General features: G+C 35.4%; 2 protein-coding genes across 2 annotated transcripts; both read left to right on the top strand.

Moving 5' to 3' along the window:
* On the top strand, window positions 1-10,158 carry LOC114415109 (beta-adaptin-like protein A). The gene is made up of 12 exons (XM_028379649.1): window positions 1-149; window positions 253-378; window positions 1,316-1,832; window positions 2,321-2,445; window positions 4,326-4,524; window positions 5,399-5,627; window positions 5,769-5,935; window positions 6,099-6,308; window positions 7,733-7,846; window positions 7,956-8,132; window positions 8,630-9,082; window positions 9,444-10,158. Exons 2-12 carry the CDS (start codon window positions 323-325, stop codon window positions 9,732-9,734), a joined length of 2,538 nt encoding a protein of 845 aa, XP_028235450.1. The 5' UTR covers window positions 1-149; window positions 253-322; the 3' UTR covers window positions 9,735-10,158.
* A 2,267-nt stretch (window positions 10,159-12,425) lies between these two features.
* On the top strand, window positions 12,426-18,341 carry LOC114415110 (proline-rich receptor-like protein kinase PERK15). The gene is made up of 8 exons (XM_028379650.1): window positions 12,426-13,489; window positions 14,129-14,581; window positions 14,785-14,871; window positions 15,459-15,529; window positions 15,717-15,802; window positions 16,068-16,212; window positions 16,601-16,762; window positions 17,724-18,341. Exons 1-8 carry the CDS (start codon window positions 12,739-12,741, stop codon window positions 17,988-17,990), a joined length of 2,022 nt encoding a protein of 673 aa, XP_028235451.1. The 5' UTR covers window positions 12,426-12,738; the 3' UTR covers window positions 17,991-18,341.
* Window positions 18,342-18,753: the final 412 nt, after the last annotated feature.

Genomic DNA, 18,753 nt, shown 5'->3' on the forward strand with positions numbered 1-18,753 from the left:
AAAAACATGGCTTAGAACTTAGAAGTGGAAGAGAGTCCAATACAGGCAATCAGATCTCGCCACTTCAGCCTCTCATACGTCGAAAGTATATGCACCATGTGCATTTTTTTCTTAATTTTTTTTGGTATCGTTTCTTTCCACCAGACACGGTAATTTCTAATTTCCATCTCACCAAATCCTGACTCCATTTTTTGATTAAAAAAATTAATTATTGTAGCTACGATTACCGATCACTCTTCTATCTTCGTTCAGATCTCACTTTCTCTGAAGAAGCAAAGAGTCGATCTAACCGTGTCGTCGTTCCACTCAACTTTCAGTGGCTATGGCTCCACCGCCTCCGCAGTCTCATCGATCGCCCTCACCGTCGCAACCGTCAGGGTCAGTTCCCAAATCAACTTTTCTTTCTTTTTCTTTATCTGAATGATTCACAATTTCAATATTGGGCTCATCTACGGAAGCAAGTACATAACAATTGCCGCCTTTATCTCGCAACATGCATTAGACAAATAGGAAATTTCGCGTGTTTTGGTTTTACCTCACAGCATGCCTTCAAATGTTTGAACGCGCACTTCGCTTTGCTCTCATTAACAATAGAGATCCAATGCCGTTGAGTTTTGTCCTATTTGGCGTACAATTATGCAATCTACAGTGCTTGTGTGTTATGACTTAAGTAGTTGAGTTCTGTATACCGAGCCAGAGGGTGACTTGGCATAGTTTCTCGCGGATTCATCAACTTTGCGTTATCTCTTCCATTTCAGAAACTTGTTTCTGGAATGAGGAAAGGAGCTATGTTAACTACATTGAGTTGGTGCATTAGCTTTATATATATATATATATATATATATATATATATTAACCTCAAATGTGCTCTTGATATTGTTCTCCAATCAGAATTGGAGTTTCATTTCAGTTGATCTATGTTGACGTTTAATGCAAACTTTTATTACATAGAGCATGTTTGGTTTGTAGTTGAAATTGTTGCGACGCGTGTTCCAATTCAGATCCAACGGATTAAAGCAAAATGAAAACAAAAACAAGGGTCCTATCCTTTGGCAGAATGAATTTTGCCCCAAAAGTCATTTTGCACTTGATTTCCAACCATGCACGTAGATTACCGATGTGAAACTCTGATTTTGATTGAAAAGTATCTAGGGAACTGCATCCAAGTTTTACCGATGTGAAACTCTGATTTTGATTGAAAAGTATCTAGGGAACTGCATCCAAGTTTTGTCTTTATTGATATCCCAATTCTCTTCTGTCTACATGGTTGATTATTTTTTACCTCGAGTACTGACCTAATGTTTAATTTAACCAGGAAGAGTGAAGTCTCCGATCTGAAATCGCAGCTCCGGCAGCTTGCTGGGAGCCGAGCTCCGGGTGCTGATGATTCTAAGAGGGATCTCTTCAAGAAGGTGATTTCCAACATGACTATAGGTATTGATGTCTCATCTCTATTTGGCGAGATGGTAATGTGCTCCGCAACGTCAGACATTGTTCTGAAAAAAATGTGCTACCTATATGTTGGGAACTATGCTAAGGGCAATCCTGATCTTGCGCTTTTGACGATTAATTTTCTGCAAAGAGATTGCAAGGATGAGGATCCAATGATTCGGGGACTAGCATTGAGGAGTTTGTGTTCGCTCCGGGTGGCAAACTTGGTGGAGTATTTGGTTGGGCCATTAGGGTCTGGGTTGAAGGACAATAATAGTTATGTCAGGATGGTGGCAGTTATTGGGGTTTTGAAACTATATCATATATCAACTTCCACCTGTATTGATGCAGATTTTCCAGCAACACTGAAGCATTTATTGCTTAATGACCCTGATACTCAGGTGAGGATTCTATTTCTGTGGAAATTTTATCTTCAACCTATGATAAATCATAACAGTTTCGTTCAACTTTTTGTAAAGAATTAAGAGTTTAACTTAGAACCAAGCTAATCTAAATTGTCCAATGATTAATGAATTGCAAGCAAATAGGTTGTTTAAAAATTAGTTATAATAAACACGCAATTCATTAATAAACAGCCTATTTGCTAGCAAATGAGTGATTATTAAACAACTTTTAATCCTAACGATCCATGTATGGTATATAGTTCAGATTTACTCCTCTCAGCCTCATACAAACACTCCTCTCACTTGATATGCCCCATACCTACATATGTGTGTGTGTGTTAATTTTTTGTTCTTGTTATTGCTTTTCAATTGTTCACCTTCATATCAGAACAACAGCAGTCTTCCTGTTTCAAAAATTTAAAATAACAGCAGTCACCAAATAAATTGTACTTTACACATTTCTACTGTCATGCTTTTTTCATCAGGTAGTTGCAAATTGTTTGTCTGCTTTACAAGAAATTTGGACCTTAGAGTCATCCACATCAGAGGAAGCAGCCAGGGAGAGAGAAACTCTACTTAGCAAGCCAGTTGTATATTACCTTCTGAATCGGTAATCTTTTCTCAAGTAATTCCTTGCTCTCTGATACTTTGATGAACACTACTTGGGAAAGATGTGGTGCTTAAGTTATCTTTCCCTAAAGGACATCACTGTTTTTTATTTTTTGCACTGCAAAGGACAGCACTGTTATGTTCTTTCTTTTGCATTTTTTAGGGGAAGCTAGCATTCATCAGAACACAATAGATAAACTGAATTTTCTCAACCACCCTCCTCTTGGATTTCCTTTCATAGGAATTTTGTCTATTTCCATTTCTCCTTGGCAAAAAGGCTTATAGCTACCGTATAATCTGGTAGTTTAGTAGCTTCTTCGTCCTTCTGGAAATTATAAATCAATCATATGTAGTATGATTGTGGGAGTAATGGTTGACTGAGTAGTATCTTCACAAATGTGATAAAAAATGTTTTATTACCTTATTATAAGTGCTAACTGTTGTCCTATTAGACTATAAAGCGTGTTGATAATTGTAGCAGTCATTTGCCTACCAAAGGAGAAAGGGGGCCTAGGAATCAGGGACATCAAGAATTTCAATCTTACTCTTCTTGGAAAATGGAGATGGAATCTATTCCATCACCAAGGGGAACTGTGGGCTCGGGTGTTGGATTCAAAATATGGCGGTTGGAGGAATTTGGATGAGGATAGGAGAGGCAGCAATGAATCATTCTGGTGGCAGGACCTCCGCTCAATGTTTCAGCCTTTGCAGGAGGGTAACTGGTTTCAAAATGAGATATCTTGGAAGGTGGGTTTTGGAGCTAGAGTGAGATTTTGGGAGGATTGGTGGAAAGATGTTGGTGTACTGCTAATGCTAAAACACCCTAGGTTATATCTCATTTCCTGTCAGCAAGAACAGTTCGTACAGCAAATGGGGAGATTCTCAGACGCAGGCTGGGAGTGGAGCTTTCAATGGAGGCGATCACTTTTTGATGCTGAGATTGACGTGGCTGATAGGTTCTTGGGAGACACAGAAGGCATCTCAATTCATCCTGACCGACAGGACAAGTGGGTGTGGAAGGGAGATTCAAGTGGTAATTATTCAGTGGGGAGCGCGTACAAGCTGCTTTTGGGAGATTCCATGGACGAGAATCAAGATGGAGTTTTTAATGAGCTGTGGAATCTAAAGATTCCAAGCAAAGCATCCTTTTTGCTTGGAGATTAATCATGGACAGGCTGCCAACAAGATCAAATTTGCGCAGGAGAAATATCGAAATCAATGACTCTTTCTGCCCATTCTGCAGAAACAATGAAGAGGATGCAGCTCATTTATTTTTCAACTGCAGCAAAATTCTTCCGGTTTGATGGGAATCGATGTCTTGGTTAAACATTTCGGGTGTTTTTCCGCAGACTCCAAGACATCATTTCCTCCAACATGGTTTTGGGAGGCCTTCTGGAGTCAGGTCTCAGAGATGGCAGATCTGGTGGATAGCTTTAACCTGGAGTATATGGCAGCATAGGATGGGATCATTTTCTCAAATGATAGCTTCAATGGCAGTAAATTGATGGAGGATGACATTTTCCTTTGTTGGTCGTGGTTTAAAAACTTGGAAAAGGGTTTTGAAATACCTTTTAATCACTGGTCCAGTAATTTGAGAGAGGGATTTTGTAATCAGGGGAGGGATACATACATAGGATTTGGGTAGATTATAGACAACAATGCAGTCAGATTTATGGTTTTCTAATTCTAGTATTAAAGCCTGTATTAGGAAACCATAATTCTGCTAATCTTGGATATCAATTGTACTCCTTCAGTACCCCTGGTACTATAATATTTTATCTTTGCTGATAAAAAAAAGAGATAAAAAGAAAGCACCTGTAATATCTTGCAAAAATACCAATTTTAAGAAAATTTATCTGTTCTTTCTTTTTTCACCTGCAGCATTAAGGAATTTAGTGAATGGGCTCAGTGTCTTGTGCTGGAATTGGTGTCCAAGTACATTCCATCAGATAACAGTGAAATATTTGATATAATGAATCTCCTTGAAGATAGGCTCCAGCATGCAAACGGTGCTGTTGTCTTGGCAACTATTAAAGTATTTCTACAGTTGACTTTGTCTATGGCTGATGTGCATCAGCAGGTATGCTTTGATTTGTGTGTCTGTGCAAACATCTCATTTAATCTTCTTGTTTTTCATTGCAGCATTTTTTTTTATGCATAGTTATTTTTTCCTTAACATAAAGTTCTCTCGTCTGAATCATGCTTGCTTTGTATCTCGTAACGATTTTACTTTTAACTATTATCTTGCTCAAGCATATAGAGGACATATATTGGGCATTTAGATTTTTCAGCTGAAAGATTAGGCTTATGGTATTCATATATGGATGCATATAAGAAAGAAAAATAGCAGAGAAGGTATTCTTCTCTGCCCTGTGGCAAAGCCACCCAAAACTATCCCAATGATTATAGCCTACCCCTCTCATTTCCCCTCTTTTTCCTTATATCCCACGCAGCCTGACAATGCTTCCCACACTTGTTGCCACATATGCAAGTTTGTTATAGCCTAAGCCTACGTAATCCCTCTTTGCCCTTGCCCATATATCACCATGTTACATCGCCTTCAGTCATAACTCATGACAATTCCCTTTTATGTCTATCCATTATATGGTGTTGCATGTTTTTGAAGTTTTGTGTCGGTTTTAGGTGTTGATTTTGTGTTATGTTTCTGTGACCTCAATTTGTAGGTGACATATAATTTAAATAAATCAGTAGTTCTTATAAACAAGCTGGGGTTTTTGCTAGGCTTTCACCTCAATTCAAGCTCAGCCTCAAGCTTAGGTTTCGGCTGTGTTTGCATATGGCTTGGCCAATCTTAGCTTGGCTTGATTACATACTTATTGAAACTACCATTGTTATTATTTAAACCTTTTTTCTTGATCTTGAATTTATTTTTACTTGATCTTGTCAGTTTGGTTGCTTCTCTGTGATTTATGTTGCAAATTCTTCTTGTTTAGGTATATGAGCGCATCAAAGCCCCTCTCTTAACTCAAGTGAGCTCGGGAAGTCCAGAACAATCGTATGCAGTTTTAAGCCACCTGCATCTTTTGGTCATGCGTGCACCTTATATATTTTCCTCAGACTACAAACACTTCTATTGCCAGTATAATGAGCCATCATATGTCAAAAAGTTGAAGCTTGAAATGCTGACTGCAGTTGCAAATGAAAGTAACACCTATGAGATAGGTAAGAAACTTCAATTTGCTATAGAGAGAAAGGGTTAGGGGAGGGAGCGATTGATTTAAGATTTGCATTTGATGTTCTATTCCCTGGTCTGAGGCTGCCTGTCTTATGACATATTCATGAACTTCTTGGATCTCATTTCAGTGACAGAATTATGTGAATATGCTGCAAATGTTGACATTCCCATTGCAAGGGAATCAATTCGAGCTGTTGGGAAGATAGCATTGCAGCAGTATGATGTCAATGCTATTGTTGATCGACTTCTCCAGTTTCTTGAGATGGAAAAGGACTATGTTACTTCTGAAGCTCTGGTAAACATGACAAGTGCCTGCTAGCTACCCTGAAATTTGTGCTTAAGAGTAGTATTGCTTTGTTTTATATTATATGCAAACATGTGTTGAAAGTAAGGCATTTTGATTTGACTTAGATATGGTATGGTAGACTAATGCGAAGTTTGAAAGTTCATTTGTTCAGGTGCTTGTGAAAGATCTGCTAAGAAAATATCCACAATGGAGTCAGGATTGTATTGCTGTTGTTGGAAATATCAGTAGTAAAAATGTCCAAGAACCCAAGGCTAAGGCAGCTCTTATATGGATGTTGGGGGAATATTCTCAAGACATGCATGATGCTCCATATGTCTTGGAGAGTTTAGTTGAAAACTGGGATGAGGAGCATTCTGCTGAGGTAATTACATAACTTCTTATGCTTTACAGTCGTGCAATTTCCACATTTGAGATTTAGATTTTCATATTGAATGCCAAGTTATGCCCAGCATCATGGGACATTGTAATCTTAGTTATATATTCAGCTCTGCCCATGTTGAATTTATATTCTTTGATGGTAGGATTCAACCTTTTTCATTCAGCATATCAAGCTCTGACATTTAAGAAAAGGTCTCAACTCTCAAGTGCTTCATTCTCATCTGGCCATCTACAGCATGAATTCCTGTACATCATTCTATGATGTATAATCGTATATATGGAAACTTAAAAATATTATAGTGGATCATTTGGATGGTAAAACTCAACCATTGTGTTACACTTGGATTGTAGTTGAACCAGTTTCTTCATTTTTTTTCCTTTGAAACAATTGCAGAAGGAACATTGTGAACAACCTATGTTGAAATTATGGGCTTTTAGGTATTGAGGGAGAAATTGAATAATATTCTCTTGTATATTGTCATGTGTTACATATGATGATAAAAAACATAAAGCACTAATGCTTTTTTATGCCAATACTAGATCATAATCCTAACATAATAAAGAAACAAATCATTTTTGACTGCAAAGAAACAAATCATTAAATGTTCGGAAACATGTAAACTAATAAAATAGGGAAATTAGTCCTAGGAGATAATCTCTATGATACATTAAAATTTTCTAAATATAATCAGCATATTTATTGGATATTTTTCATATATTCTAACACTCCCTCTCAAGATAAAGCTTACTAACTTAATCTTGTTACAAATAAATCTTTTCTGATGAGGGCTCCACCAAATATGGCTGGAAAGATAATCATCCTGGAGAGTTGGTGTTGGAATGTTTCATGACCAAGTAAGGAATTCATCACTTCATGACTCATCAATGAGATAGGAGAAATCACCATTGGTATGATACTTGATAGGAAGCTGCTAGGAATCACAGCCAATTCATCATTGTACAACTCTGGCGAGTGTTTGATAGTGTATTGACCTTCACAAGACTCTGCTCATTTTGAATGAAGTGTTCTTCCATTTCATGCACTGTCACCTTGGTCGTGTTTTTGTAGCATGGACGGCTAGGTTCTAGATACCACTGATATATAATTTAGGTGGAAAAGAGAAAGAAAGGGGAAAAGAGAAGAAGAGAAGAGAAACAGTGAGATCAAAGAAACTGTGCACTGCACTTCCATTCTTATTGTTTCAGCCTATCTAAAATACAACAGCCCTACTTTATTTATAGCCAGCTACTCAACAGCTATGAAATCTTATCTAATAGTAGCTGGCTGACTAACATACATTCTTTTCTTGTTTATGTTTACATATCACAATGAATGGATTATTAGCTTGTATTTATGTTTACTTATTTATATTTTGAACAACTGCTGTCTCATGAATCATGATGCAGGTTCGCTTACATCTTCTTACTGCAGTTATGAAGTGTTTCTTTAAGCGACCACCTGAAACTCAAAAAGCATTAGGAGCTGCATTGGCTGCTGGGATTGCTACTGATTTTCACCAGGTTTGAATTGTTGTTACTGGTTACTACTTTGTATTGTCAAAACAATGAATTGTTTGAATATTTGCTTGTATTGCTGCAGTAAGTTAAATGAGCTTTTTGTTGATTGCAGGATGTTCATGATAGGGCCTTATTTTATTACAGGCTTCTGCAATATAATGTATCAGTGGCAGAGAGTGTGGTCAACCCTCCAAAGCAAGCAGTTTCAGTATTTGCTGATACTCAAAGCAGTGAAATCAAAGATCGCATATTTGATGAATTTAACAGTTTGTCTGTTGTATACCAAAAGGTAACTAATCTACTGTCTTCCCTCCCAGTGGCTTTAATGAAACAAATTATTCATTGAGTTTGGACTAATTTTAAGTACTTCGCACCATTTCTAAATTTAATAAAATATTGTACTATTTTTAACAAATTTAAAGATAAAATGGGGAGAAAATAATAATTCACCTTACCATTTAAAGTGTTTTTTCTGTTTCTTCCCTTTATAAAACATGTTTGACTTCTTAGTGTTTCATGTTTAGTCTTGCCTCAACTGTTGAATCACCTGAGATATTCTGAATAATATGCTGCAATTTGTTATTTACATTAGAATTCAATTTTAGCATTTTAAAAATATAAAACATTGTACAGCTAAACTTTCTTCCTCAACACCTTGTGGTGCGATAGATTAAATTAAACACCTTGTCTTACAGTAACGTTACTTGAAAGTTCAAACATGTTTATATTACTGTGATCCTTGTGTATATTAAAATCTGTCAAACTAACAATAGAAAATTCATGCAGCCTTCTTATATGTTCACTGATAAGGAACACCGAGGGACATTTGAATTTGCAGATGAACTTGGAAATCTATCTATTAGTGCAGAATCTGCAGATTCTGTTGTTCCAGCCCAGAGAGTGGAAGCAAATGACAAGGATCTGCTTCTAAGTACTTCAGAAAAAGATGAAGGAAGAGATCCTGGTAGCAATGGTTCTGTCTATAATGCGCCTTCCTATAATGGTTCATCTGCTCCTACAACTTCACAACCACTTGCAGATTTGGCATTTCCAAGTACTGGCATATCTGGTCAAGCTCCTGCTTCTAGCTTGGCAATTGATGATCTGCTTGGTTTAGATTTTCCAGTTGAGACTGCAGCCATGCCTTCACCTCCTCCATTGAACCTAAACCCAAAAGCTGTACTGGATCCTGGCGCATTTCAGCAGAAATGGCGTCAACTGCCAATATCCTTATCTGAGGTTTGCTTTGAAATTATCAGTTTCATTAATGTGATAACTTAGGCTTGAAAATATCTATTTAATTTGAATGCATTGGTATTATAAAAAAGTTTTACAGTATCATCCAATGATGTGTTGCCGCATCATTTAATGAATTTGACATCTTATAAGTTGTTAAGCTTATTAAGGGATGTGTGGCAACATATAATTGAATGATTGTGTAAAATTGGAGTATACATTTTTACATTGATAATAAATCAAAAATTCAAAATTGAACTATAGAAATGTTTTTGTGTACTCTTTTTTTTTTGCCACACCCAATGAACAAAAAATGTCAAGCATTTTTGTCTATATGTGGTCTATAATTCATTATCTGGTGCAGGAATATTCTCTAAGTCCTCAAGGAGTCACATCGTTGACAACTCCTCATGCACTTCTTCGCCACATGCAAAGTCATTCAATACAATGCATTGCATCCGGTGGTCAGTCTCCCAACTTCAAGTTCTTTTTCTTTGCTCAGAAAGCAGAAGCAGCATCAATGTATCTTGTTGAGTGTATAATCAACACATCGTCAGCCAAGTCACAGATTAAAATAAAAGCTGATGACCAAAGTTCATCCCAGGCATTCTCTACTTTATTCCAATCAGCCTTGTCCAAATTTGGTTTACCTTAAATCTTTATGGTGCCTTCAGAGCTTTGAAATCAGCTGTTATGAAATGTTGCAATCCTAGATTGAATATATAAGGGAATGGAGGATATTGACTCCATACCTCCCCCCTCCCCGAAAGAGAAAGAAAATTCAGATTGATGTATAACAGGAAAATGCAGGGGGGTTCCATTGGCTAAAAGATTTTGTAGTTGTTCTGTATCCAAATCATCGTGATCCATCAAATATTCAGTTGTAGAAAACCTAGTCTGGGTTGCAAGTTTGTAGAGGTTTTATGTTGATGTTCTGACGTTTATTCAAGTGTTCATTGTGTTCTAGGTCATTGCCATTGATTGACTTCTGGTTAATTTCTGTGCCGGGTTGGTGCTGAAATGTGAATCTGGACCCTTTATCAGTTGATTGCTTAATACACAAATGATGCTTGATGCCTGTTGTGTTGTGGCTTGTTGGTTTGCGTTAGGTGATTTTTTAAGTCTTTCATTACCTTTTCTAATTACTGCTGTGAACTGAAGTTTTTTTTAACGATACAATGTGTCACTTAATTTTTGTTTCAGTGATAGGGATCATGCTCTTTTTTTGGGATCAAAATCTTTAAGTACATGGTCAAAAATTTGAATCCTCGTTGGTTTGGTGCGAATGGGAAAAAAAAAAAAAAAACTTGTTGGAGGGAACAATTCAACTATGCGTGTTAATAGTTTTCTTGAAAATGATTGAAAATTTCGGTGATTGTTTGGACTAATCCTTGTGTCACACAAAAAATGGTACATAACGAGTATTCAATGGAAGCGTGAATTTTTAATAGATGCTCCCTTTAAATGTTCACTTTTAAATGAAATTTTGCATTGATAAAGTCTCTATAATGAAATTTATTTATTTTTAACCAAATAATGTTGTTAGGACAAAAACTGAAATATCTTGAATTCATATTGAATTTGTTTTGTATTCGTTTATTATAAATTATATTATACAATTTGGAGAATGAGATTCTCTTTTTTTTTTTATGTTTTTTAAAATTGGAAATTAGTTTACAATGTAAATTATTTATTATAAAATCTACTTTATATATTCAAATATATTTTTTATTATAAATTTTAATTATAATACAATTCATATATTTAAAACTATTTGTTTATTATAAATTTTAAACGAGTTTAATTTAAAATGACTTTTAAATAGTTGTTGTAAGAAGGTTTAACTATATTTTAATCTCTATTTTTGTTTTTGGTTTTCCAAATTTAAATTGAATTCTGTAATACCTCAAATTTAAAAATACTCTTTTTAGTTCCTTTTAAGTTCTAACTGATTTTGGCATATTAGGGGTATAATTTGTGGTATTTTTTTATTACATGAGAGATTAAAATTGAGAGACTATAAAAAAATTTTAATTTAAGTGATCAAAAACAAAAATAATCAAGAGATTAAAAATATATTTAAAATTTGTAAAAATGATAAATTTATTATATATATTGGTTCATTATTGAATGATATTGTAAAAAAAATTACATTGTTAATACATAAAATATTTATTTAATTTTAATTATATGAAAATAAATATTTACTATGTACAATAAATAAGTTAAAATACTAGTCTAATATTATTCTTAATCTTATTCAAACCAAATGGCAAGTGCATTTTATGATCACTTCTGGTCTTAAAACTAATTTAAACCGAACCGGAAACACATTTCTGTAAGTTATTGTTCCGCTGAAACGTTGCATAGAGATGTCGCATGCTTTAAACAGAGCTGCAAAGGTAAGAGTGTGTCTTTGTTCATGTGTGCCAAGAAACTTGCTTTAGTTTTGGAAAAATGTCTAAGCCAGAAAGTTAAGCAAATTATATGTTAAACCCAGGGTAACGAGATCGAAACGGTTAATCCGGCAGCTAGTGGCTCGAAACATTTCCCTTCATTTTTTATTTTGAGCGGCTATTCCGAGGTACATGTGACATCTTGGGATACGGGAAATATTCACCTCGGATGATGAGATGTTACAATTGTTAATGTTAAGTGTCTCCATCTTTGTTCTGACTATACTTTGTCTGTACTAACTTCTAATCCAAATGCAACAGCTGTATTCGATTATAATTGGTAAATACTAAAATGCTACTACTATATTTGATGCTTAGTAGCTAACATTGAAGATGAGGGTGCCTCATTGCCAGTGATCTGCCACACATCTTTTTCCCATCACTAGAGAACCACGATTACTTTCGTGCATTCCTTCGTTTAAGTTTTTTTTTTTTTTTCAATCTCAACCACTCTTCTATGTTCTATCTTAGTAGATTCTGAAAAAGGTCACTCTACGGGGACCAATACTATTATATATTTTTCGTAAAGGTCAACCACCACATGCAGGTCACTCTCTCTCTCTACTTTGATACCAAGAAAACATTTGAAATGTTTATGAATTTGTCCTAATAGTTGGTTAAAGAAATTTTGTTTTCTTTCAATGACTGTTTTCGTTCTTATTCTTCATGTACTAATTAAGTTTTTAACACAAGAAAACAATAAGAAAAAAATGTGTTGTAAGTTTGTTTACTCTTGTACAACACTTGTTCACTCTCATTATAACTAAGTTAAAAACCATACAAAATGTTATTTGTGATTCAATAATGTGCAAAATTGTAAGTATAAATCATTAAACTCTTAAAAAAAAACTGTTATAAACTTTTCTTTCTAAGTATTTGCTATCATTAGAGTTTATACAATTATGTCAAATATCCAAAAGATAGAGGTTTGTTGTCTATGATCTCTGAACCAACAAATTAATAAACTTATCCCAGTCCAAATACATGTGGTTGATAAAGTGTTGGTAACTAGAGTTGGATTGCACTAGCCATTAGTGGAGCAGTGGTGCTGGCACCATAGCGTTCGTAGCTCTTCATTTTCACTTCTCACTACAAATTGCAAAACGGCCACTATTATAATCATGTATTGCTTCGCTGCTTCATGTGCATCAATTTCTTCATAACCATTGTTTATTTTATACAAAGAAAAGGAAGACAAATTTCATGCTTGCAGTTGCACCATATTCCCCGGCGGCCCCGCCACCACTGTCGTTGCTGTTTGACATAACTCCTCCGCCGTCACCTTCAATGTATCCGACGCCTCCAGCACCTCCAGTCACCCCGCCGCCGGAAACTTTACTCGTTCAAGATTCGCCGCCGCCATCTTCAGTCACACCACTTCCTCTCACGGAGCCGTTGTTGCCGTCTCCCTCGCCGGAATCTCTGCCACCGCCATTGCCATCGTCCACTGTTACGCCATCGCCTCCAACTCCGACCGCCGAATCTCAGCCACCGCCGTTTCCATTTGCCACAGCTCCTGCACCGACAACGTTTCCGCCGTTTGCAGTTGCACCGTCGCCTCCAACTCCAACCGCCACTTTTCCACCTGCATTGCCAGAAATGCCTCCGGCGACAGCGGCGACTGTGACTGTTCCTTCGCCGCCTCAACATCCACCATTCATGACGGAACCTACTTTGGCAACGCCGTGGTTTCCTGCGTTGCCGGCATCGGCGCCGGAAGTGAATTTTCCGTCAACAGCACGAGGTGGAAGTTTGCCGGTGGCTGTGGATGTTCAGAAGCCTTCAACATTCCACGTGTCAAGTGGTCTCATTTTTGGGCTTGTAATTGCAGCTATCGTTTTCGTCTTTGTTTTTACTGTTGGATCAGTGCTACGCTGGAATAGGAAGAAAAACAAACACAATAATCTATCCACCCCTCACTATAAGGAATCATCTCCCTCTCTTGGATCCAAGGGTTAGAAAATCTTATCCTTTTACTTTCTTTGTTAATTAAATTTCCAATAAATTTATGGACAAAGCTTAAAATTAGATTTTTTTTCCTGCTCCTAATGGGTATTTTCACAAGTCACAGAAAGAGAAACTAATCTCATTTGCGTTAAATGAATCATATATTCATTTCTCACGTATAAACACATCAAAACCTTATAATTAAAACACTTTCCTTTCTTTCATAAGTTTCAATAGGTATTTTGGATGATGTTATCCAATAAGAAGTTTTACTAAACTATGTTAACCTTGAATGTAGATCTTTATTAAATGAATTATTGAGAATAAACTTCAATTTTTATAGAAAACACTAAAAAAATGCTTAGAATTCTATCTAAGTTTTGTTCATTCTTTAATATAGTTTCATTTCCATAACTCATGCTAACCTCTAATTTAAAGTTTTATTGCCTATTTAGCGAGAGAAAACTTCACTTCTAAGAAATATTACTAATAGAATTTAAAGGTTGCATCTAAGTTTTTTTTCCCCTATATTGAAGAGCATAGTTTAATAGTACATGTGATAATAGAGTTCAATGCTTTTCATGTTTCATTAGATTTGTTTGATAATTGTTGAGATGCTTGCACACTAATTTAAGCTCATCATCAGGGTCTCATGTTATTCGAGTGTCACCAAATCCAACGCTGCCACCACCGCCACCTCTCACTGAGGGCGGTGGAGCTTCTGGCTCTTTTAATTCAGTATCTGTGAAAGCAATTCCAAATCATGCTCCAAGAGGTGCCTTTGGTCCCGCGAATGGTATTTTCACGTATGATGAATTATTAGTGGCCACTAAATGTTTCTCTGAGTCCAACCTTCTTGGAGAAGGTGGTTTTGGGTATGTGTACAAAGGAGTTCTCCCATGTGGAAAGGAAATTGCAGTTAAGCAGTTAAAATCAGGAAGCCAACAAGGAGAGAGAGAGTTTCAAGCTGAGGTTGAGACCATTAGCCGAGTGCATCATAAACATCTTGTTGAATTTGTTGGATACTGCGTTACAAGGGCAGAGAGATTGCTCGTTTACGAATTTGTTCCAAATAACACATTGGAATTCCACTTACATGGTAAGTCTAAAGTCTAAACTAATTTAAGGTAACTTCATAAAAGCTTTTCTGGTGTGCTGATGCTTGGCAATGGCCTAGTGGTTTCTTGTGACATAATGTTATTTTAAGTACCCTTGCTTTGTTATGTCTAGAGTGGACAGGTTTTTTTGCTGTTCCATTTTACAGTTGCATGGTATCGAACATGACATAAAAATGTATTGCAGGGGAGGGGAATACCTTCTTAGAATGGTCGATGAGGATTAAAATTGCCTTGGGATCTGCAAAAGGGCTGGCATATCTACACGAAGATTGTGAAAATTCTTCCCTAATCTTTTGCTTTCTTGATTTTTTTAAAGCCTGTCTATATCTATTAAAAATTTGTTGCTGCATATCTCATTACAATGACAATTTCAAAAAGAAAAAAAGGATTGAGCGCCAATAAATTCATTCAGATGAAAATTTAAATTTTAATATCTAAAAGTAAAAAATATGCGATAAATTAATTCATCTATTAATTTCTGTCCATTACTGTTAATGAAAAAGTATTTCAAAGACAAAAATAACTATTTACCTAAAATATAATTTAACATCTTTCTAGTTAATGAAAATTAAATTATATTATAAATAAATAGTCATTTACGTCCCTGAATGTATAATTCGTCTTTGAATGTTACATTTTTTTATTTTTAAGGATTAAAATTTAAATTTTCATCTTTTGAAGACGAATTTATTAGTATTCCATACGTTTAGGAATGAAAATTATTATTTATTCAAGAAAAAAAAATCATTTCTCACATGAATCCCTTGAAGTTTACATACTTATGTCTCATATAAACACACCGTGCTTATGGGGATTAGGAATGGTAATTGGTTTCAATTATGATCATAATGTCCACAGGTAATCCGGCAATTATTCACCGAGATATTAAAGCATCTAATATCCTTCTTGATTTTAAGTTTGAACCCAAGGTAAGCCATACTATACTATCTTGTTCCCATAATTGCTTATTACTCTTTAAGACAGAACTTTTGTCTTCTATATTTTCCCAGTGCATCATCCAGCACATGAAGTGTTCCTATGTTAATACTTTGGTCTGAGACGTGTGTTTCTCTAATTCTTTGGAAATATATTGATGATGAGCTTCTGTTTGTTTAGGTTTCTGACTTTGGCTTGGCAAAAATCTTCCCTAACAACGATAGTTGCATTAGTCACCTCACCACTCGAGTGATGGGAACCTTTGGGTAAGACCACTTTTCATCTTACTACACTACACGTATCATAAATGCACTACTTGACATTGGTCCTCATTGTTTTATTAATAGAATTGTTTTTATGTAAATAAGCATCTCACAGTTTAAAATCAGGCATGCAGAGTATACGTGTTAACAAAAATGGGTAAAAATGCGCAGTTTGTATGTTCCTATACATCAATGATGTGTTGACAACGTTGTCTACTGTACTACTATGTCAAGAGCAGCTTTAGTCAACTTTAGAATTTCGTTGCAGGTATCTAGCTCCGGAGTATGCATCAAGTGGTAAATTGACAGATAAATCAGATGTATATTCCTATGGCATCATGCTTTTAGAACTTATAACCGGACATCCACCAATCACTACAGCAGGATCAAGAAATGAGAGCCTCGTCGACTGGGTGAGTTGACCAAGTTCTTTCCTATAACATGTTGGAAAATGTCATTTTGTTTTTTAATCAGTTTGAGTGCTCATGCGTGTGGATGGTTACTAGGATGATAATAGATATTTTATTGTTGAAGTACAAATATAATATGAGATGAAGTCCCATAACATAAAAATGAGAAAGTTTCAAGGTTTTGGGTTGAAATGTGTATTCAAATTCAGTAGCTTGGTTATTCATTACCTATTAATGTAAATTTCGGTGGTGTTTACTCCTCAGTTTAACAACATTTACCAACTCAAAGCTGTAGTGAATTTGAGGGGCAGTTTTTTCTTGTTGCTCACAAGGTCTATTTTTCTGCTAACCCTCATAGTATAAAAATGACATTGCAATATGGTGATTACAGGCTAGGCCATTGCTTGCTCAAGCACTACAAGATGGTGACTTCGACAATCTTGTTGATCCAAGGTTGCAGAAAAGTTACGAAGCTGATGAGATGGAAAGAATGATTACCTGCGCAGCTGCTTGTGTGCGCCATTCAGCCAGGCTTCGACCTCGAATGAGCCAAGTAATAATCTGTTTGTTGTTTTTCATTTACATCAGCAATTCATAAGGGGAGAAAGACGAAAGAATGAATCTAATTAGAACCTTTTTCTCTAAATCCCTTGCTAGATCACTGAGAGTAATTCTGACAGAATGATAATTATAGAAAAAAAGATATGGAAATAAATAAAGGCAATTTTCTTCATAGAAATCAATTAAGGACATTAGACAACACTTAAAAATCTTAGAAGTAGTTCTTTAAGTGTTTAATTATATTGTTCTTCAATCCCTTGATAGATCACTGAGAGTAATTCTGACAGAATGATCATTCTAGAAAAAAGATATGGAAATAAATTAAGGCAATTTTCTTCATAGAAATCTATTAGGGACATTAGACAACACTTAGAATCTTAGATGCAGTTCTTTAAGTGTTTAATTATATTGTTCTTCAATCCCTTGCTAGATCACTGAGAGTAATTCTGACAGAATGATCATTATAGAAAAAAGATATGGAAATAAATTAAGGCAAAATTCTTCATAGAAATCAATTAAGGACATTAGACGACACTTAGAATCTTAGATGCAGTTCTTTAAGTGTTTTATTATGTTGTTCTTCAATCAAAATGAATTTTCACTTCAATATTTTGTGTAATGAAAATTTGTATTAAAGGTCAACATAAATTACCAAAGTAAAACACTTATGCAATGGTATCTAAGTTCTGTCCATAAATTAATATCTTGGCGAAATTCTTTGGAACTACTTTTTTGATGGATTTGCTTCAACCTCTTCCTAAATAAAATGTATCCCCAATCCTCTTACAAAATTATGAGTATAAAATATTTCAACCTTCAATTCGGACTTGCAAGTAGACAATTAATTCTTAGTAGCTAGATTTCCTTTGTTAAAATCCCAAAACATGGAATGTTTTCAAGAAGTATAAATACATATATGAGTCTCTGATCACAAAGTTCACAATTTGTAACAGATAGTTGGAGCCTTAGAAGGAGTGGTTTCTCTAACCGATCTTGTTGGGGATGTTACAACAGGGCTTACCACAGACACGGTATACAATTGGTCAAATATTTTAGATTATGATGCTGGCCATTACCAGCAGGACATGAGAAATTTCAATTTGGCATTATCATGTCATAAATACAGCTCCAGCGGGTATAGTGAAACCACTAGTGCTTATGGGCTTCACTCATCAGGCTCAAGTAGTGAGGCTCAGCAATCATTTCGAGACATAGTATAAAAGAGGTCAAAGATAGTGGAATGTATTGTGAATTCTGAACTATGGTAATTATGTTCTGCTCAAGATGTAAAGCTCGTACTGTCCAGAGACTTGAGTGACTAGATGTTCAAATTCTTAATCAGTTTTCAATTTTTTTTAACTTATTATTAAAAGCTTCCTCGGCTTACTGAATTAGAGGTTTCAAACGTGAATTAGAGTTGATATATATTTTGGCAAAATGATGAGGATTGACACTTCGAACAGTGGGTCCAAAAACACACTAGCAGGCACACAAGAGCACTTATAGGAAATTTGAAGTTCTTTTTTTCTGATTCAACACTACAAGACAGCAGCACCAATAGACTTTATGGATCTTGCATGTTTCTTTATTGTTTTCAATCCATCTATCAATTTACTTATCCATATGCCATCGAATATGACTGATAATATATATATATAGATAGATATATAAATCTGATGCGCAAGATGCACGTGGAGTCGGCATATCTAAGGACACTCACTATTATCAAACCATGTTAACATGATCATTCTTTGTTAAAAGAAATGATAATTCTCTATTATGAAACCACGTCATTCATCCTTACCTGCAATTATAATTCTTATTTACATTAATGTTTCTTTAATTAGAATGCTTCAATTTTTCCATTACATAGCAATGATGAGTTTGGATAATTTGCTTAAGATCTTTTTTTATGTCAATTTGCACAAGATCTTTGAACCTTATTATTGTCATAAGTGGCGGATCTAGTAACTTGAGGCGTCG

Source organism: Glycine soja, chromosome 6, assembly GCF_004193775.1.
Source record: "Glycine soja cultivar W05 chromosome 6, ASM419377v2, whole genome shotgun sequence".
NCBI lineage: Eukaryota > Viridiplantae > Streptophyta > Magnoliopsida > Fabales > Fabaceae > Glycine > Glycine soja.

Coding starts and splice junctions, on each gene's coding strand:
- LOC114415110 (XM_028379650.1), top strand. CDS start 12,739: ATGCTTGCAGTTGCACCATATTCCCCGGCGGCCCCGCCACCACTGTCG. Junction 13,490..14,128: donor TCCCTCTCTTGGATCCAAGG/GTTAGAAAATCT, acceptor GCTCATCATCAG/GGTCTCATGTTATTCGAGTG. Junction 14,582..14,784: donor ATTGGAATTCCACTTACATG/GTAAGTCTAAAG, acceptor AATGTATTGCAG/GGGAGGGGAATACCTTCTTA.
- LOC114415109 (XM_028379649.1), top strand. CDS start 323: ATGGCTCCACCGCCTCCGCAGTCTCATCGATCGCCCTCACCGTCGCAA. Junction 1,833..2,320: donor TTAATGACCCTGATACTCAG/GTGAGGATTCTA, acceptor TTTTTTCATCAG/GTAGTTGCAAATTGTTTGTC. Junction 2,446..4,325: donor GTATATTACCTTCTGAATCG/GTAATCTTTTCT, acceptor TTTCACCTGCAG/CATTAAGGAATTTAGTGAAT.